The sequence below is a fragment of the Perna viridis genome, chromosome 1, assembly GCF_037379345.1.
Source record: "Perna viridis isolate PV_CMFRI_1.1 ecotype Kerala chromosome 1, ASM3737934v1, whole genome shotgun sequence".
In the NCBI taxonomy this organism is placed as follows: domain Eukaryota; kingdom Metazoa; phylum Mollusca; class Bivalvia; order Mytilida; family Mytilidae; genus Perna; species Perna viridis.
The window spans coordinates 7193343-7216113 of NC_142445.1; the positions used below are offsets into that span (position 1 = coordinate 7193343).

General features: G+C 32.3%; 2 protein-coding genes across 2 annotated transcripts in view; one reads left to right on the top strand and one right to left on the bottom strand.

Annotated features, from left to right (window-relative positions):
• LOC148627038 (uncharacterized) overlaps nt 1–22771 on the bottom strand; it is a 58012-nt gene that overhangs the window by 12138 nt on the left and 23103 nt on the right. The window contains exons 19-28 of the mRNA XM_088564809.1: nt 20328–20409; nt 19788–19872; nt 19383–19484; nt 18009–18150; nt 16002–16141; nt 14463–14619; nt 10086–10270; nt 3494–3586; nt 2895–3042; nt 2435–2619 (exon numbers count right to left, since the gene is read on the bottom strand). Of these exons, the coding sequence (XP_088420935.1) occupies nt 2435–2619; nt 2895–3042; nt 3494–3586; nt 10086–10270; nt 14463–14619; nt 16002–16141; nt 18009–18150; nt 19383–19484; nt 19788–19872; nt 20328–20409 (1319 nt within the window). The remainder of the gene's footprint in view (nt 1–2434; nt 2620–2894; nt 3043–3493; nt 3587–10085; nt 10271–14462; nt 14620–16001; nt 16142–18008; nt 18151–19382; nt 19485–19787; nt 19873–20327; nt 20410–22771) is intronic.
• LOC148627039 (uncharacterized) lies at nt 3954–9744 on the top strand. Its single transcript, XM_088566269.1, has 3 exons — nt 3954–4089; nt 4699–5139; nt 7351–9744. The coding sequence occupies exons 2-3, from the start codon at nt 4729–4731 to the stop codon at nt 7903–7905; spliced, it is 966 nt and encodes a 321-aa protein (XP_088422395.1). The 5' UTR covers nt 3954–4089; nt 4699–4728; the 3' UTR covers nt 7906–9744.

Here is a 22771-nt window from a genome sequence, read left to right on the forward strand (position 1 = left end):
AATACTGGAAAAAAGATCACATGGAGACGCATATTGAAAATTATACAACATGAGGTTACAGCCTGGAAAACATACCTCATGGTGTTACATACTGGAAAACATACCACATGGGAATACAGACTGGAAAACAGACCACAGGAGTTTTGTGCTGGAAAAAAGACCACATGGAGTTACATACTGGAAAATAGACCACAGGAGTTTTGTGCTGGAAAAAAGACCACATGGAGTTACATACTGGAAAACATACCACATGGGGTTACATACGTATTTTTCACAGCATTCTATGGAAATGATCTGTAAAATCCTGAACTTTCTTAAACTTTAACAAAGATACTATGGAGATATTCACAATCCATAGAGCATAATCTGCAGTCAAAATCAGTAGAAAATACGGAAAATCTGTATAAGTAAATACCTCTGCAATCTGGAAAATAGACCACATGGAGTTACATTCTGAAAAATAGACCACATGGGGTTACATACTTGAATATAGACCATATGTGGTTTCATACTAGAGAATAGTCCACATAGAGTTACATGCTGTAAAATAGACAAAATGGAGTAATGTACTGAACAAAAAGCTTTGCCAAGCACAGCATGATACAACTGCAGTGCACTGGACAGTTGGGGCAAGTGTGGACACAATATTAGTTATTTACACACTTAAGCATGACGACTTACAATTCATTATGGACACAACAAATGGTTTGGACACTGTGTTTCACAAAATTTTAAATTCAAATAAAAATTTTCAATATCAGACCAAAAATTTAAAAAGTCAATATTTTCAGGTCTCATAAACATAAGAGGTATCTGAAATCTGATTATAAAATAAAGGCAGGGATTTTTATGAGAAATCAAATTAGAAAACGGTCCAAAACATAAAAAATCTGTAGATACATTCAATAAAAATTAAATAAGGAACACAATAAAAACAGAATAATTAAATTGGAAAAAAAACAAACATACTGCATGCATTTTAATAAAACACCTATTTTTACCCTTTTTGGCCCCTTTGTATAAAACAGTAGGGGCCACAAAGTCCAAATTATATAGAAAGGAGCCTTTTTAGTGGTTAGTAAAATTATATCAAATTTCAGAACAACATGTCAACAACAACTAAAGTTATCATACGGAAATGAAGTGTCCCCAGAGGTCAATGCCAACGACTTCTCCACCACAACATTATAGGACCACAAATTTTTTGTGGTTGTATAATATAGACCACATGGGATTATATAATGGAATATAGACAACATGGGGTTACATAATGGAATATAGAACACATGGGATTACTTACTAGAAAATATACTACATAGAGTTACATACTGAAAAAATAGACCTCATGGGGTTACATGCTGGAATATAGACCACATGGGGTTACAAACTAGAAAATAGTACATATGGAGTTACATGCTGGGAAATTTGGTGCTGAGAAAAAGACTACATGGGGTTACACACTGGAAAATATACCACATGAGTTACTTACTGAAATATAGACTACACAGATGTATACACTGGATACCCCTTTTTAGCTCATCTTTACACTTTATATTTATATTAATAAAAATTAAAAGGGAGCTTTTATCAATATGAATTTACAGTTCATCAAAGTGTCATGTAAATAGCTGAAAGCATTTTCGGAAAATCACACCATTTCAATCGGAACTACTTGGCCATTTCCGCTACACTAAAAAATAACCTTGGATGCAGAAAGGAGAATTTCTTCTTAAAAAAATTGCCAGAATTGTAGTCATACACGAATCAAAATAGTTCTATCCACCAGGTGGTACTAAAAATTTGGATAGCACTAGAAATAAAGAACAACAACACTTCCAAAAATTTTGGCATGAAACGAGGAGCTAAGAAAAAAAGTAATGGTAAAATATTCAACCAGTTTAACTATAATTTTAGAATCAGATCGGTCAAATTCCGGACAGATCCATCCGCCTAGTGCCTCCACGGTTTTTCTATTGTGTAACTAGAAAGGTTGAGGTGTTCCGATTGATTCCATACCAATAAAGTCTAAATATTGAAAACTTATAATAAAAAAAAACACAAAAGGGAGGTTAGATCAAAGAAACTGTCAATGCATGAAAGTGTCATGGAAATTCCTGGAAGCATTTTTGAGTTGTTGTCTTAAAGTGATTGATGGATTGATAGTATACCACAATAAGTTTCTTCTGTAAAGATGAGCATCTATTTTTTGTTATAAGTTAATATCACAAATATGTACCACGGTTCATGGTAAAAGGACATCATTTTTATATGAACACAGATGTATGGCACATCATTTTGGCAAACAGACATTCACAACATAACTCTTTATGTCCCAGTTCCTTTCATCAGGGAGCTAAATACTTTGAATTTGTCATTATCTGACAACATATGATCACCCATATGTGTGTGTATATGTATATGGCTGAATTCTTACTTAGTAAACTGTTGGTAGGTTATAGGTTGTAAATTCATACTGTAATGAACTTCATCAACTTTAAGAGATGTGTTCTGGTTCTGGTTAAAAATCTGCTGCAAGTCAAACCATAATTCTGCCACAGGAGGGGAGGTAACTCTGCCTTGTAAGACAAACTCAATCGAAGTTCCAATGTGACTGATGTCCTGGAAAATATTGCATGTAAATGTAACAATATCCTTCATACCACTGAGGTGATGTGTAATCATTAGAACATGGAAACTAATTCAAAATGATGCTGATCCAAAATGAAAGTTTTTTTTTTTTTTCACTTCACTTGAATGATTTAAAAAATGTGGTTTACTATCAAATTATAGATCACTGTAATGATTCATGTTATAATCATTGTCTAAAAGAATCAAATTTTAAATTATTCAAAAATAAATTATTGAATGTTTAATTGTTAGATAATTAAACCTGCCTTTTTAAGACTGACACTGTGAAGTGTTCGTAACAATTCAGGTACATACTGCTGTAATGTTCCTCTAAACAGTCTCACTACTTCATTTTCAGGTTGTGTTATATTGGTGTATAGACTGAGACATGGCAAATATATTGTAGCCTCAATCCTAAAAATAAATAAAGTTTGATTTTTCATCTATAGCATACAGTAATCAGAGATCCAAAGATTGAATATTTTTGATTTTTTTTTAGATGTAATGTATAGCTGAAACTATTGAGTGAAACTATATTTAAGAACTTTGTGTTTCACACAAATTTAACTGTCTGTGCAAGACCCGACAGGGTAGTAAAGGACATTAAAAACCCCCTTAGTTAGTCACACAAATTATTACACTGTCTTTATTATTTTATTGTATATATGGACATTGCTTCTACTTCATCTGAAACTGCATGGGTTGAAGTGATTACATGCAGTCTTCAATAGAAAATTGCTTTTCAAACAAAGATATTATGTACAAGCAGTATGTAGATTTTCAACCTTTTCGTATACATGAAACGCATACTTAGAAATATAAATAATACTTTTTTTTAAATAGAATTATTGCATGTTAATAATACTTTTCTGGCAATGCTGAATCATTGGTACATATGCCTCCATTGTAAACATCCCAATGACATCCTTGATAGTTGTTACAGTCATCATGGTCAGTTCTGAAATACAGATAAAATCGTTTTTTTTTAACCAATATTTGAATCTTTCAGTTTCAATTTGCTTTTTATAAGAAATAAGCAATTGCTTAAATCTTATATAAGACATCAGCTTTATTTTGCAATTCTTTATTACAAGTGATCATAATTCAAACACACATCCAATTAATTTCCCTCAATAATTACATTACAGTATAATTACACAATTGATTAATTCTGATTAATACCTGTCAGGTAAATTGACAATTATTCACAATTTTATTATCAAGTGGGTGAGAAGATCACCTCTTGTTTATCTAGGCCCCAAGCAATCTATAGATCTGATTGGAGGTCTAAAAATATCTGTCCAATAAGACATCAAAAAAATTAACCTTCAGGTAAAATACAGGTGTGTCGTAATTGTAGATTGATATTACACATATATTGTTGTGTATTGTAAATAGAATTGTACTATAATCCAGTGGACTTTATACATTCATCAGGATTTAAATCTACCTAAAACAAAGGTATGAATTTTTACATGTAATGATTCTCAATTAAGAATAATTGAAAATCTATTTTAATTCAAATTTCAATATTGTTTTCTACCATTTTGAGAAGTAGGAAGTCACATTGATTAGTTTTCTATTGACTGGGGTAAGAGAAATATTTCTGTTACCTAGGTATGTCAACACTTTACCCTGATATTAAATTAAGTGAAATATATGTCAAGTTATATAATTATAAAGGTCTCTATTGATTTTTAAATGATCAAATAGTTCCTTTGCTCAACTTCAATTAATTCTTACATCACCCTACATGTTGGGGTTCATGTAAATTCACATGCTAAAGTTTTTCAGGTTTATAAGAAAGAAGAGCTATGTACATATATCTAACCAGTTGCAGTAATTATATGGTGGAATTTCCTTCAATAAGTCAGGGTCACATGTTCAGTTCTTAACAAAAGGAAAACTGAGAAATGTTTAAATGAAGCATTTGATTTGATGAAGTGAAGTACATGTATAGATGAAGTGAAGTACATGTAGACAAAAATATTCAACTAAATACATGTAACAACTCATGTAGATATTGATATTTATAATGACCTTATACATGCTATGTTGTATTAATTGTAGGTTCCTATCATGTGACAATAACAACCAAACATGCCGTCAAAGAAGGACAGACAAAAAATACTCTCCCAAATCTGGGCAACTCCAACACCAGTTGATGTAGATTTTTTCGATAAAGGAAATGAAATTGTGGTAACAACAGCTTTTAAAGGCGATAAAACAGAATGGTGGTTACGTGTGTTCAAAGGAATATTTCCAGAACAAACATATCGTGAGAAGGCAGATATCACCAAGTTAAAGGTTCAGCCTGGTGTGACAGTAAAAATTAACAAACGTTCAGGAATAATGAAAGTTTATGGTAAAAATCATTGGATATGGTTTATAGACAATTTCGGTGATATCTTGGAACAAGCTAACGCTGACATGCAAGAGTTAGCCGATACAGAATCTGTCTCTGACAACTCTGTTACACGGTACCTACAGCTTGATAAAAATGTTGAAGAGGTAACTTTACAGTTTATAGTTTTTCAAAATACTTATAGGAACATTCAATTAATATATTGCTTTTCACAAATGTCAGTGTAAAGAATTGTTAAGCTGCAACTGGTTTTAAGTACTATTCTCTGTAAAAGGCAGGCAGTGGCTGAATCATGGTAAAAAAAGCACACAAGTCTCTCCCTGAAATCATATTCATGTTATCCCCAATGCAGAGATAGCATTCATTCCATTCTTAAGTATTACTAAATCAAGGTATTAATTTTAAGAAATGCATTGCTATTTCATTATCAATGGGAAATAACTCATTTTCCCTATCATTCTACTGTTACTTTAAACTCACTTTTCTGTATCCTCTGACATTTCTGAGATGAATGAACTGTCAATCTGTCTTCAATAGACTATAAACTAAGTTCCCATATTGTCAAATTCATAATTTTTCAATTTTGTCTGATTCTTACAAATTCCAGCACTCAAGATGTAATGATTTTACCTACAGTAAGTGCCAGCCACTAAATACATTGATTAGAAAAGGTTTGCTTGTTGTTAAATCAAAAGATTTCATTGTAACTCATGATAAAAGATTACTCTTGTAATCTCTTGGTTCTAGACTTGCCAAGAGCAATATTTTGATATATCCTTGTGGGGTTCAAGTCTAATAATACCTGCACACTATTACTGCTAAAAAGGCAATAGAGACAATCCAACAAATTAAGCCAGCCATCTAAAAAAATAAATATATAAAAACAATTTTGAAGAGTGCTGTGTTTCTATAGTGTGGGTCAACAGTCTTCACCTTTAGAACTTTCTGCCCTGTCAAAGGCGAAAAAATTAGCGCCTCACTTTCTATATTACGTGTGTATTATACATTTAATTGGTATTGTATTTGTATTTAGTTCCCTTTTACCTTTTAAATGTGGATATTGTTCACTTATTTATTATTCTCAACAAAAAATAGTCTGGCCTCATGAATAGAGGCAATCCAAAAGTTAGACTGGCCTCTTTATTAATCTACCATATTCACATTTAACCTTAAACATGAATTATCATGAAATGTCAACGACTGAAGGCTTAAATCTGAGTAGACATCTGAATCATACCTAATTTATATCTAACCACAGCTGGATAAACACCTATATCTGGGTATATTAAACTTGGTAAACATGTGAAAGTCATTCTATAAATAGAAATGATTATGGGAAAATCCACTTCAGATAGTCACGAATACAGACTTTTAAATGATGAGTGTTATAATTCTTATAGATGCCACTGAAATCCATCATTACAAGCACATATCTTATTTAAAAGTCATAGTTAAGATTTTGTTAAACCTTAGAATATAACCTGAACAAGTGAAGCTCAATCTGTTGACTATTGACTTAATACACATGAATGAACATAAAAGACAGTTTTCTACATGCAGATTAATAAATATTGCTGATGTGACATCTTTATTGTCAATATATCGACATTTTTTCCCACACCACTTGTACTTGTAAATGAGTACCAGAAAGACATATAATCACTTTTTTACCAAATTTCTTAGATAAAAGGAACTAATATGTCTTTTGAGCACCAAAAAAGCATCCTAAATTCAGATTTTATCTCACCCAGTTCTTCATTAGTATTAAGTCTGAGTAAGAATTGCAATCATTAATTTGAACTACACTACCATCAAAGTCTACCAAAATTTTTCATGAATGTTTGTTACTCCAGTAGTGCTAGAGGTTGTCTGGCACTCTATTTTCTGACTTGGTGACTTGGTGCCATCATAGGTTGGGGGTATGGAGGAATGGAATTCCAACCTCCTACATTATAGGAGTAGGATGTTTGTCTTATAGAAGAGGATAAAGAAAGGCTTTAAAGTACTGTGAAAGAATTATTGTTTGTGGGGCACCAATTTTCGAGGTTTGAGAGAGCTGGGTAAACCACAAAATTTGGTTCCCAACGAAAAGGAAATTTCCCATTTGTTTGTTTGGTAGAGTTGTCAAATCAGGAAATTCCAGAATCTACGAACAGATCATTTTTTCCCAAACCAAGAAAATTGGTACAAACGCATAAAAGTACTTTGACATTACTTTTCAAATGGATCATACTACATGCAATGCTTTTACAGGAAAAAGCTTGTCAGCTTCATTCACATATGAAGACTAATATCATGACAATATCATTCATTTTATAGAAATTACAAATTAAATCATAATTTCTTTTCCATTTCAGGTACAAGATCTATTAGACATGATCCCAGAAGGAGGAGGCATCATGCAACATGACTTTATAATGAGATTATGGAAAAGTATACTAGATGACTGGTTTGGATGTGGCGCTAGTGTCTATATCGTCACACCTAGGATTGACGAGGAACGGTTATTTCAGTTATTTTTATTGATGATTCGAAACAAAGGAACTGCATTTTCAGCCACATTGGTTGTTCCAGTGAAAGGACCAAACGGTGAAAAGTTTAAGAAATCATTAGACACTGCTGTGCGAATGATGAAAAAAACGCGGACACCGAGAACACAGAAGAGACTTGTTTCGGATGTGAAAATGCAATGGGCGTTAGACAATTTACATGTGCATAATGAAAACTTTTCGACAAATTTTGTGTCAGCTTTCAAAGATGATGAAGCCGAAGTGCTAACGACAACAGCTCATTTCCACAAGAGTCACTTTCACACAAACCAAAAGGACAATGTCTGTTACAACAAACTTCCAACTCAGGATCTTAAAAGGAACTATTTATTCCCTCTTGGAGTGTCAAGTGTAAATTATTGATAACGTACAAAATAATGTCAATGTCATTTGTCAAGATTATCAATGTCAACAAATCAAGCATACATTAACATGGTTGGATCAAAGGAGCTAATGCTTTTTTGTTTTTATCTGCACTTGTTAAAATACATGTACAATGTATAACCCAAACATATACTGAAAACCTGTCTAACTCATTATAAAGTGAATTTAATGGCATTGTATACCTGAGTTAAATGAACAAAAAACTTCTTAGGTCAAAAGGGGTTTGGTTTTTTGATAGGTTTTACAGGACAAACATTTCATAGAATTAAAAAAAAAACAAATAGTGGTAAACACTTTAGCTTTTTCATCATTCAAATGTTCATTCACAAATCTGCATCAACCAAAAATTCTTAAAATAAAAATTTTGGAAATTCGGAAAATTCTTAGCAGTGTATCATCTCTGTGATATTTACAAGGTACTTATCATTAATTTGACTTAGAGAACTACTAAGCCCCTTTGAAGAAATTATTTCTACAGTATTTTAGTTATACAACAGTGATCTTCATTATGCGCCATTTAACTTAATACTGAAATGTGAATATATGTATGTATATAGAAGACATTTAATCTTTAATATAGTAACATAAGAAGAAATTAACCTTTATACATCTTTTTCTTTTTGCCAAAGATCAGAGCACAAAAAAACTTTTCTTTTTTGATGATTTATGTTAGGGAATCAATTAAAAATTTTTTGGGCTTTGCTATAAAAATAAGGTACATACAAATGTACATGTATAAAGCAAAAAGTATTAAAAATAATTCGATGTTAGAACTATTCCACTTTGTTGACCTTCAAAAATGGTTGTGGGATACAGCCCTAAAAAGTAGATTGGCATATACTACAACCTCCACATACATGACATTCTAAACATTACACTACATCGAATAGTTGAGTGTATTTGTTTATCAATCTGTCATTACTGTATGCATATAAAACTACAATGAGTAAATGTGTCAACATAGTTCACTGACATTGCATAAATTGTTAAATGTTTTTGGAGTAATGTACTGTTTGATATTTATTATTCATTGAAAGGTACTCATAACAGAAGTTTCCATTTTTCATTGCTTCCAGCAATTGAGTTTCAATGTGTTGAGAATTTGGAATCATGTTTGGCTTCACAAATGAAAATGACATATACTGGTATCCTACAAACAATATTACTTCATCCCTTTAATTACCACACGTAATTTCTATCATTCAGAGTGAGAATACTGATAAATATGAAGCTGTTAATAGCTTGATACTTGAGGAATGTTTCTAATTTTTTAAAAGGTACATTACACGAAATATGTGACAGTTTACACATTTCCAAGGTTTATAAAAAAAAAATAAACTGACCCAAACCATGTTACTTCATGTAACCTATTCAACTAATAGAAATATTCCTTATAATTTAATTTCTAATATTCCTGTTCAAATGTCAATAATTAATTTGTAATAAAATATAACTTGTTTAGGGTTACTAGTATTGGAATTATGGAATGCAGACTGAGCAATGTCAAAATTACAATACCAAGCCAGGTTATACACACAAAAAACACAACCTAGTTTGCTCAAACAGGACCAACCAATCAGAAAGCTTGTTACAAATTAAATTAAATCCGTATATTCATTGCTGCTTTTTTATCAGAGTAATCCAGAAATCCACAATGATACATGTACATGTACAACACTTATGTATATGAGTATATATGAGGATAAATCTCATTGAATTGTTTCATCATAGCACTAAAATCATGTTTAAAATGTTTTAGTTTGATATGCATCCTGCATTTATTTTAATTCAATCAAATAAAGTCTTGTAAAATAATAACATTTTTTTACTTTATTCATAATAAAACATTAAAGCAATGGCATGACAAAGAGTATTGATTTTCTATAAATAGTTGATATTACTATATGTGTTTTATTTTCATGAAATTGTACTGAAATGGCGACCTTGATGGTGAACTTGACCTTTAAGCTATATAACTAATAGACTTCTTCCCTGCCACTCAAGCTCCAAACTGTTCAAGTTCATTCAAACCATCAAGGAAAATTAAACTGATATGACCAAATCTGATAATAGACAAAACAACAAAAAACAGAATTACAGCCCCTCAGTTTTCATGAAAGGTAGACAACAATAGATGTATAAAAAAGGAAGCCACTTACAATTTTTCACAGTGTTGTTTACATCCTGGACTGGTTACATTTCTGACATATATATTGACCAATGATAGCTGCTTTCCAAACACATCTATAGTTGAAAAGGATGATATGGTCCAAGACATTACATAATCCAAAACAGTCTTCCACATATTTGTGTCCTTAGGGCTTATGATGAAAGAAATCTCATTCTACAAAAAGATAATCACGAAAATTAATACATTGTATCATCTTATTTTTGTAAAATAATAGTGTCAGAAATTTTAATAGATAACCTTGGAAAATTTGATTCTCTGACCTTGACTCTTGGTCCTTGATTTTCAATATCATAGGATTCAATTTAGTATATCATAGCAAGCTTATACTATTTGTCTTCAGATGTTGATTCTAGATTATTAATAATGTGGTTAAGATTCTAGAGTATTAACAATGTAGATAAGATTCTAGAGTATCAACAATGTGGTTCAGATTCTAGAGTATCAACAATGTGGTTCAGATTCTAGAGTATCAACAATGTAGATAAGATTCTAGAGTATCAACAATGTGGTTAAGCTACTAGAGTATTAACAATGTGGTTAAGATTCTAGAGTATTTTCAATGTGGTTAAGATTCTAGAGTATTAACAATGTAGATAAGATTCTAGAGTATCAACAATGTGGTTAAGAGTAATCAAGGGAACCAAGGTTATAGCGGTAATCAAAAGAATGTAATCCAGGGACAAAGACCAGACATGGAAAACAAACATACACAACGAACAACATAAAGTAACTAAAATCATACATACAAAGTAACAACAGTAAATGAGCAACTCGGACTCAACTAAAAACTGGGAGCATGGACCAGGTGCACCGGATAGGGTAAGCGTCCTCTGCTTTTCTAGAAACACCCGCCAAGTTGCTCATAAAAAGTCAAGTCCGGGGTAGACAAATGAGGAAAGGAAAACTATGACCCGTTGAATACATCAGTTTTAATGGTGCTGATGGATACACCATAACAATCCACGAGTTCATGATGACGGCCATAAAACTTCTGTAGTGATGACTTCAATTTTGTAGCAACATAACCCTGCTCCAGAAGCCTATTTGTTAGAGTTCTAGCGTGATACAAAAAGTCTGCGTAGTATCGGCAAGCTCTGGCATAACATATGAGTTGTGATATGAACACTCCATATGCAGGAGCCGAAGGGATGTTGCCACAGATGAAAGGAAAGTTAACAATTCTGAATGAAAAGTCATCACGTTTGTCGTGAAGTTTGGTCAATAGTTTTCCTTTACCATCGATTTCTAAGTGTAGGTCAAGATATGAGGCTGACTTCACAGCGTCTGTAGTATCCTTTATCTCAAGTCCTTTTGGGTAGATGCGATGTATCAAATCCCCGAAATTAGGATTGTTTAAAGATAATACGTCATCTATATAGCGGAAACTGAGATTGAAAGATCTAGCCAAACGATATTCTTTCTTTCTGATCAGATCAGCTATAAAGTCAGCCTCATAAGAGTGAAGGAATAGGTCAGCAAGTGAAGGAGCACAATTTGTTCCCATTGGAATGCCGACCGTTTGTTGAAAAACATGTCCACCACACTGGATAAATATGTTGTCGATTAAAAATTCCAGCATTTTGTAAACATCGTCCTCTGTATATTTGGAAGATGATTTGGAATTATTTCTTACAAAGTATGAGGAATCTCTACCAAGAACTATATATTTGTATCTAGGTGTACCATCTTTTTTGGAAAAACAACGATGTATAATGTTTTTAAGTCAGGATTTTAACTGAGTATGGGGAATAGAAGTATACAGTGTTGAAAATCATTGGTTTTAATGCTATTATATTCAGATAATAGTCTTGAACTGATTGTCTCCAAAAGATCTTTTGAATTTATCAGGATCCACATTGAATTAATACCACTACAGGAGTAACAAGTGTTGTGGTAGGACTGTAGACCCTCTTTGACAGTTGTGAGTATAGAAGTTAAAAGTTTTGAAAGAGGTTTGGTGGTACATTTTGCAGATCCAGCTATAAAACGTTGTTTGTATGGATTCTTGTGAAGTTTAGGAATCCAGTACATAGACGGTAAATCACAATCATCGTCCTTGGTAGAGAGACCAAAAGAGGATAGCACAGATTTATGGTTTTCCACAATCTCTTCTTTGGAGAGAGTGGTAGCAGTGTAGGTCCTATCACTGCTATTATTTTCTATGTCTACCTCTGATAATAAACATTGGATATAAAACGTTTTGCAGACAAAAACAATGTTGTTTTGGGCTTTGTCTGCTGGTATGACAACATACTTGTCATGTATAATAGACAAAAGTAGATTATTAAGTATTAACAATGTGGTAAAGATTCTAGAGTATCAACAATGTGGTTTTAGATTCTAGAGTATCAACAATGTGGTTAAGATTCTAGAGTATCAACAATGTGGTTAAGATTATTAAGTATTAACAATGTGGTAAAGATTCTAGAGTATTAATAATGTGGTTAAGATTTTTGAGTATCAACAATGTGGATAAGATTCTAGAGTATTAACAATGTGGTTAAGATTTTTGAGTATCAACAATGTGGATAAGATTCTAGAGTATTAACAATGTGGTTAAGATTCTAGTATATTAACAATGTGGTTAAGATTACATATGGGGGAGGAAATCAGTTGAAGAGAGGATAATATAAGTTACTTATGTTCATATCCATAGATATCAAGATTTTTTATACCTGAAGAACCAAAGCACATTTGTATGCCCTGAGGCATTTACCTTTTGAAGAACCATACAGGTACTGAAAAAACACTGTAAAAAATTGCATACAAAAAACAAACATCAACAACACCACTAAACAAGAGGCTCCCAGTAGCCTGAATCGCTCACCTGGTTAAATTTTTGCCTTTTAAGGGCAATAATTCTAACAAAGAGTTGTCAGACAATTCTGACTACATTTGATTCATCGGACACATTTGTAAGCCTTATAATAAGGATCATTTCAGCAATTGAAAGCTATTGGCTAAACCTGACAGATTTGGTGATGTATGCAAAAATCTGCTGTCTGACCCCATTGTTCTACTTTCAGAAGTGGCAGCCATGTTTTCTCAGTGATCAAAAATCAGCCATTTCGTTAAGGATACCCTATAAAACAAAAATGCCAACTTTCATTGAATTTTACAGAATAGTTTCTGAGGAGCAGATTTTTTAAAGTAATAACATCAAAAACAGCAAAAAATGTCCAAAAAGGGCAATAACTCCAACATGAGTCAACAAATTTTCACCAAAATTTGACCACAGATAGATCTCATCACGCTGAATTTTACCCCAAGTCAGATTAGCTTAAACCTAACTGTTTTGGAGATATATGCAAAAATCTGCTGTCTGATCCCTATGTTCTATTTTTAGTAAAAGTGGCCATGCTTTATAACAGATCAAAAATCCAAACAGATATTTTGTTAAGGATACCCTTTAAAACAAAAATACCAATTTTCATTAAATTCTGTAAAGTAGTTTCTGAGGAGAAGATTTTTTAAAATAATAACATTAAAAACAACAAAAAACGTCCAAAAAGGACAATAACTCCAACATGGGTCAACAGATTTTCACCAAATTTTGACCACAGATAGATCTCATGCTGAACACTTATAACCATGTTAGAATTTGGCTAAACCCAATGGTTTAGGAGATATATGCGAAAAATTACTGCCCAACCCCTATGTTCTATTTTTAGTAACAGCAGCCATGTTTTTCAACGGATCAAAAATCCCCACATCAATTCTATGCACAATACCCCAAGGAACATTCAAAATAAGTTTGGTTTCAATTGGTCAAGTGGTGTCAGAGGAGAAGAGTTTTGAAATAAATAATGTTGAAAAAGGGCAATATCTCCAACATGGCTTAACATATCAAAATGAAAATTTGACTACAGATAAATATTATCATGCTGAACACTTTCACCCCAGTCAGAATTTGGCTAAACCTAACAGTTTTGGAGATATATGCGAAAAACTACTGTCTGACCCCTATGTTCTATTTTTAGTAATGGGGGCTATGTTTTTTGACAAATCAAATATCCCCACATCAGTTATATGCAGGATACCCCAATTAACATTCATACCAAGTTTAGTTTAAATTGGTCAAGTAGTTTCAGAGAAGAAGAGTTTTGAAAAATTGTTAACGACGACGGACGACGATGGACACCAAGTGATGGCAATAGCTAACGTGGCCTTCGGCCAGGTGAGCTAAAAACTATATTCAGTAGACATTATCCTTGGACCATTTGAGTTCTGATATGGTTATTGTAACCCAATGTCCATTGATAGTAAAAAAAACTAGGACTAATTAGCAATAATTTAGTCTAATTTTTTTTTTAAATTGAATAAACCAGAATATTTTACCACTGACCTGTTCAAACCAGACATCTAATACCACAACTTCTATACCACTCAGCAACTGTGACACAATATGTTGGATTTGAGTTTCTATATAGTCTCTAAGTGTCAGCTCTGATTCCAGCTCATTAGTAAAGTTGATATTAGAAAACTTCAGGATAACCCTTGACCTGAAAAAAAAAAATTATAAAAAGGTGTCTTTAGTTTCTTAACATTTATAACTACCAGTATTAGTATCTGTAGTAGATTGATGTAAAACCAGTACGCTCAAACCAGAAGAATGAAAAATATGAAAATCATTTCTAGACTTATGAATATTTGATGTCAGATATAAAAAAAATGTTTCAGCAATTTCCCTTACACCTTTCCCTATTATCTAAGGTTCTGAAACTATACGCCAAAAACTGCGAAAATGGCTGTTTTTAAATCTTTCCGGGACAATAACTCCAAATAGGAGTCTTTCATTACTGAGACTGAGTTGAATCTGAATATAATGATCATACAGTCAATTGAAAGTTTCTTTCTAATTCTTAATTATTTCAAGATAGTTGCTAAAAATGCAAAAAAAAAGGTCTTTTTTTTTTGCCTTTCAAGGGCAATAACTCTAAATATAAGTCATCCTTTAACTTCAACCAAAATAAGAATTTTGCAGACCTTATTATAAAGATTATTTTATCAATTGAAAGTTCTTTCTATCTATTTTAATTTTCAAGATATTTGTTGAAAACTGAAAAAAAAAAAACAGTTTTCTGCCTGTCAAGGGCAATAACTCTAACAAGAAATCACCCTACAACTTTGACCAGTTGGAGACTTTCATCAATGAGAAGTTTTCCTACAATTTCAGAGCTGTTAATCTTTGAAATTTGATCAATTCGAAGCCATTTTGTCCAGTCAAGTGGCAAAGAAATAAAATCTTTTAGAGACACCTTCTTCGGTAAAGATGAGGCAAATGCTTAAATTTAATGGACAAAAAGTGATAGTATAATCTTGCTTATGTGGATCCATAATCCAGCTGAGCTTAAAAAGAACCTCACTGGACAAATCATTTTTTAAATCCATAAATGCATTTACAAAATAAGACATATGAATAGTAGCATTCAAAATGGATGAAGTCCTCATAAAAGCATTCATTGTGAAATAAAGTCATAGCTTGGTAGCACTGAAAGCCTGATTTCAGTCTGAAAGGAAATATTGTCTTTCAGAGCTTCCCATAAAAAGTTCTGTATTTTTGTATCTTCTTTACTAAAACAGCATTTATTATATGGTCTCCAATGGTTATTTAAATTAAGATACTCTCTTTTTCATTTTCGGACATGCCATAAGAGTAGGTCTTTTTGGCTTTAGCACAAAAGTCTAAAATACAAACACAAAGAAAAACGGGTCTCCTTAATTAGCAACAAGAAGTCTCAAGAAGTGTCAAGAACAGACACAGACCATCAAGATGTCTAAAAAGAGGGGATAAATAGCGACAAGAAGATTTTAAGTGTATCCATATACTCATCTTCGTCCACTTACATGTTACACCTGCCACACATCATTAAAGTTTACTTACATTGTAACATTATCATCCTGTCCAGTACTAACAAGTACAATGTCTGCTATGTTGATATGGAGAGGTTTGGTGAGTATATCTATCCATCTATCTGGAACACTGGTCCCATCCATAGTAGACATGTTGAAGTGTGTCTCATCCTTTATTATGGTTACAAAGGTAGATATATATTTCATATTAGGAAGAGCAGTAAATAAAGTATTGTGACGATTGCAATTTAGCCACAATAATATTGCCACCATAGAAGGATTTCTCAGACACAATAACATTGCCACCCTAGAAAGGTAGATTTCTCAATCACAATAACATTGCCACCCAAGAAAGGTAAATTTCTCAGCCACAATAACATTGCCACCCTAGAAAGGTAGATTTCTCAGCCACAATAACATTGCCACCCTAGAAAGGTAGATATCTCAGCCACAATAACATTCCCACCCAAGACAGGTGGATTTCTCAGCCACAATAACATTCCCACCCAAGAAAGGTAGATTTCTCAGCCACAATAACATTGCCACCTAAGAAAGGTAGATTTCTTATGATCACAGAAAGATGTGTTTAAAAGTAAGTATATTTTCTACCATATAGTAATTGGTGCAGTGCTATTTATTACAAGGTATGCACCCTAACATATGTCTCACAGTGTAAAGAAAATTAGACGTTTATATTTGAAAAATCTAAGAACAAACCTTAATCATCTTACAAATGTTCATAACAATTTGTTTCAATAATAATTTTTCAAGCATCTAACTCATAATTCATTAAGACTCATTTAGCAGCTAAGAACATCAACACCATTTGTAACTACATAACATACCTCGACCAACAGTACTGGTGTCCTATATCAATAGGACAATAAAATATACCTCGACCAATAGTACTGGTGTCCCTATATCAATGTGACAATAAAATATACCTCGACCAATAGTATTGGTGTCCCTACATCAATGTGACAATAAAATATACCTCGACCAATAGTATTGGTGTCCCTACATCAATGGGACAATAAAATATACCTCGACCAGTAGTACTGGTGTCCCTACATCAATGTGACAATAAAATATACCTCGACCAATAGTACTGGTGTCCCTACATCAATGGGACAATAAAATATACCTCGACCAATAGTACTGATGTCCCTAAATCAATGGGACAATAAAATATACCTCGACCAATAGTACTGGTGTCCTATATCAATGTGACAATACAACATACCTCGACCAATAGTACTGGTGTCCCTACATCAATGTGACAATAAAATATACCTCGACCAATAGTACTGGTGTCCCTACATCAATGGGACAATAAAATATACCTCGACCAATAGTACTGGTGTCCTATATCAATGTGACAATACAACATACCTCGACCAATAGTACTGGTGTCCCTACATCAATGTGACAATAAAATATACCTCGACCAATAGTACTGGTGTCCCTACATCAATGGGACAATAAAATATACCTCAACCAATAGTACTGGTGTCCTATATCAATGTGACAATAAAATATACCTCGACCAATAGTACTGGTGTCCCTACATCAATGTGACAATAAAATATATCTCGACCAGTAATACTGGTGTCCCTACATCAATGTGACAATAAAATATACCTCGACCAATAGTACTGGTGTCCTATATCAATGTGACAATACAACATACCTCGACCAATAGTACTGGTGTCCCTACATCAATGTGACAATAAAATATACCTCGACCAATAGTACTGGTGTCCCTACATCAATGGGACAATAAAATATACCTCAACCAATAGTACTGGTGTCCTATATCAATGTGACAATAAAATATACCTCGACCAATAGTACTGGTGTCCCTACATCAATGTGACAATAAAATATATCTCGACCAGTAGTACTGGTGTCCCTACATCAATGTGACAATAAAATATACCTCGACCAATAGTACTGGTGTCCTATATCAATGTGACAATACAACATACCTCGACCAATAGTACTGGTGTCCCTACATCAATGTAACTTTATAACGTACCTCAGCCAATAGTATTGGTGTCCCTATATTAAGGTTTGGATCCTGTATCAAATCTGACACTGCAGTCTTTATAGAAGAAAAGAGACTCTGCTCACTGACTTTAGAAAGATTGTTACATGGGGCTCTCAAACTGATCTCAAAGCTGAAATTATATTAAATTGTCAACAACTGCACCAAGAGATAAATTGTTTGCTGTGAAAACTACACCCCAAGACTCAGACTTTGATACTATGTTAAAAACACTTCTAAATACAATATGCAGTAAATAAAAAAAAAGCTTTTAAGGTTCAATTTACAGGAAAGAGATAATCATTTAATAATAAATGAAATGAATTTAATTAAATAGTTACTGAATAAAGAGCTTTGCCAAGCCCAGCATGATACCACCACAACATGTGTAACTCTGTTCACAAGGGGCAAGTGTAGACACAATATTAAATTTTGACACATTTAAACAAAAGTACTTACAGTTTATCATGTACACAACAATTGGTTTGGACACAATATTGCACAAAATTTAAAATTCAATTCAAGTTAAAAGAAGTTTTACTTAAAGGGTTGTCATCAAAGATCTTTGCATTTTATCATTACAATTATAAAACTTTCAGAGATTTCTGAAATATGATTGAAAAACACATAAGGAATGTAATAAAAAAAATTCAAAATTGGACCAAAAATTTTTAAAAAGTTGATTGTTTTGGTCCACTCTAGTCCCATGTATCTGGGAAATTGTAAAAATATCTTATATCTAATTGAAAAGTGTAGGCACTGATTTTTTTCTACAAAAATTTTTTTTTTTTAATTGGATGAAAAATTGGATTGTCAATTTTTGGGGGCAAGGCCCAATTTTATAACTCAAAAACAGTATAAAAGATTAGTCTTTTTTGTAAAACAATTTTAAAAAAGAATTTCAGAAAGAATAAATTGACAACAGAATCATCAAAATCAGATTAGCAATAAAATATTTCTATCAAATTTATTTCTTTATATTTTTTTTGCAGTAGTATAAAAATACAATAAAACTTCAAACTTCTACATGGCTGTACTAAAGTAAGTCTGCTGAGGCAAATGATAAGCCAAATAAAATGTTAAATCTCTAAGCAAACAAAACAGGAAAATTTAAACAACTGCAAGAAAGCTTACAAATACGATTCCTTCACTTCACCTTAAAATAAAAAATCTTTTTGTCAGATTATCTCCCATTAAGGGCAGCAATTAAATTTCCCTTATTCTCAACCAACATATATTAACTAACATTCTTACAAAGTTACATTAAAATCCTTCGAACAGTTTACAAGGAGTTCTGCTTAAGCACAGTGTATATGTAAAACATTTTTATTGGATCACCTGGCAAAAAAAAAAGCGAAAACCTACCTATCCATCGGACAGTTACCTGTACAAAGCGGTACATGTTTGTACAGTCCATGTGTACACCATGAACAACCTGGTAAAGATAGGCAGCTTGTCTCATTTTGTCTGAAAGTACACAAAAGGAGAATTTCAAGAGTTCAGTTGAATCAATAACAAAGCTCAATGGGATATTTTGAATATTAGGAAACCATTTTTCCTGCTGTCAAAATTTTGTTGGCATGTGTTTTGAATTTGCCCCCTTCTAAAAAGCATCAAAATTGAATTTCTCTATTCAAAAACTACATTTTAAATTGTTCATTTATAATTTTTTTTTTATTTATGTAAAAATGTGTTTGAGTAATACCATTTCAAGTCATGTTTACAAAAACAGAAATATTAGTTAACAGTATTAAAGAGCAATAATCTTACAACGAAGGACACTGAGGCTGACATTGTGAGATATTAGATAGCTGTAGATTTAATGTCTTCACTGAAGACCAATGTCTTTCATCATCTGAAATAACAAAAAACCAAGATGTCATTGTTTAAAATGTTAGAAGAGATAAATATTGTATTACAAAAACAAAAAAACAAATAAGAAGAATTTTGTCTAAAGGACGAGGATGTCTCAGCCTACTCTGATATACATGTATCTATAAGGCTGGAGATTAATTAGTGATCTAAATAAAACACAGGCATCTACAATCTATCATGTTAAATCTCCATACCAAATTTCAAAATTGTTAAAATGAAGATTCCTCAAAGACTAGCATACATTTCCTACTGTCAATTACTTCTAAATTTTATTTGTAATATCTTAGATTTTTAAAATTTTGGCATCTACCATTCTTCAATAACTGCAAATTATTATTATAATTTGTATATTTATATAAAGAGTACAAAATGAATATTCACAGAAATGACTTGGTATGTTGCTCTAGTTCCAATTTGTACAGACAGTGGTCCTACCTTGACATGGTTTGTAACCCTGAGACATGGTAAAGTTACTAGAACAGTCATCTATGGTCCTATTAAGACATCTACATGGGCACTGCAAAATAAATATAACTCTATTTATAAATGATTCATAAAAAATTATACTTCATTCATAAAATTTTCATTATTATAATATTAATGTATGGCCTTTTCCATATGGGCCCTGTAACATGCCTGAGGTATTAATAATGGCCAAGGATGACTGTAATGGACCGAGGCAACACCAAGGGCCATTACAGCCATCTGAAGCCATTATTAGTACCAAGGGCATGTTACAGCACCAATATGGAAAAGGCCATGCATTGATACTTTTATTAACCAACTTTATTTCAGGACATAGTCAGAATCAATTAGCAATACATATAATTTCAAATTTATTAAAAATAAGTTCATATCTCAATGAATCAAATACTTATGAAAATAAATCATGAAGGCTTTCTTACCTTTTCCAATACCCCCCCCCCCAAAAAAAAAAAGTCGTAAATTTATAAAAAAGCTCAAAAACCATGACTTTTCAGATATCCATAATTTATGGAATATTTGGGTTGTTTCCATCATCATTCTTAGGTTTATTGATACTGTCCTATGTGACCTGGGAAATTAAAAAAAAAAAAAAATAATTTACAGAAAAAATCGTGTTTTTAAGTGCATTTTGATCTGGAATCAAGCTATTTTCAAACGTTGTGGGAACACTTTTGACAGAGCGCACAGGTAGGTGACTAAAAAGAGAAAAGAAATGTACTTTGAAGATCAATTTCAACACCTGGATTCGTGCAAAACAGTGAGATTTGACTGTACATTTCGTCCTTGAAAATCACTAAGTCACCTTTTTTCTTTGATACTTTTATTAACCAACTTTATTTCAGGACATAGTCAGAATCAATTAGCAATACATATAATTTCAAATTTATTAAAAATAAGTTCATATCTCAATGAATCAAATATTTATGAAAATAAATCATGAAGGCTTTCTTACCTTTTCCAATACCCCCCCCCCCCCAAAAAAAAAAGTCGTAAATTTATAAAAAAGCTCAAAAACCATGACTTTTCAGATATCCATAATTTATGGAATATTTGGGTTGTTTCCATCATCATTCTTAGGTTTATTGATACTGTCCTATGTGACCTGGGAAATTAAAAAAAAATAATAATAATTTACAGAAAAAATCGTGTTTTTAAGTGCATTTTGATCTGGAATCAAGCTATTTTCAAACGTTGTGGGAACACTTTTGACAGAGCGCACAGGTAGGTGACTAAAAAGAGAAAAGAAATGTACTTTGAAGATCAATTTCAACACCTGGATTCGTGCAAAACAGTGAGATTTGACTGTACATTTCGTCCTTGAAAATCACTAAGTCACCTTTTTTCTTTAGCATTTCTGTATAGAAAAGAATGTGCTACTGCTTTGAGATTTCATTTTTGTTGGTTCCCTCCCCCAAAATCGTAAATTTAAAGCTCAAGATTAAACATACCTAATAATTCAATATAATTAGTCCCAGTATCATCTTTCAGCAACTTTAAATATCCTAATCTAATTAATTGAATTATTAGGTCACTCTTAATTAAAGTTGTCACTTATTTTAAGAAATGTACGTCATTTTGATTTAGTTCATTATGGTCCGGTATTGATGCCCTGTTTTGAAATTCGTAATACATGGCTGCGATTTCATAATGACCGGCTGTAGGAATTTATGGTTTGTAATGACCTGTTGTCGAAATTTTCAGTTGATAAAGAATGGGCATTTCTATACATACTGCAGTAAGTTGGTTAATAAATTGCTGTAGCACTTAAGTCATGTTAAAGTTACAATCACATTAACATTTTATAATCTTTACTTGACACCTATCAAAACATATGGAATGATGGAAATAGATGTTCATTTCAATCTATTATTGTTCATGGGGTACACATTTTCCTGATTTTCGTGGCTTTGGTAAACCACAATATTTGGTTCCCAACAAAAAAGAAATTTCCCATTCGAGTTGTTAAATCAACAGATTCAAGAATCTATGAACAGACAAAATTGCGATAATGAATGCACGTAATTGTTTTTTAGTTCAGGATGGTCCGTTGATGTTTAAACAAAATATTAGAGTAGAACAAAACAACAACTTGCAACAAAGTTGTGCCTGGAACTTTCTATGATGGTGAAAAAAATCATTAACAAAAGGTGTTCAGCTATCATTTTTTTATAAAACTATCAAGTAAACTGCACACAATGAATCCACTACAACCCTTTCAGGGTGCAAGTTCGTTGTTAAGGACCCAATAAGAAATAATTCTGAAATTCAAGGAAGTGAAAACAAAAAACCTTCTCAAAGAATCTGTATATTAAATAATGGAAGGATCTACAGAACAAAAACTAAAGTGTCTTTACATGACAGTTCATCAAACCCTTTTTAAATTTGTATCCTAA

What these genes read in the sequence shown, in the direction of transcription:
- LOC148627039 (XM_088566269.1), top strand. Translation starts at nt 4,729, where the DNA reads ATGCCGTCAAAGAAGGACAGACAAAAAATACTCTCCCAAATCTGGGCA. An exon ending in TTGATAAAAATGTTGAAGAG is followed by an intron (nt 5,140 to 7,350) that starts GTAACTTTACAG and finishes TTTCCATTTCAG; the next exon opens with GTACAAGATCTATTAGACAT.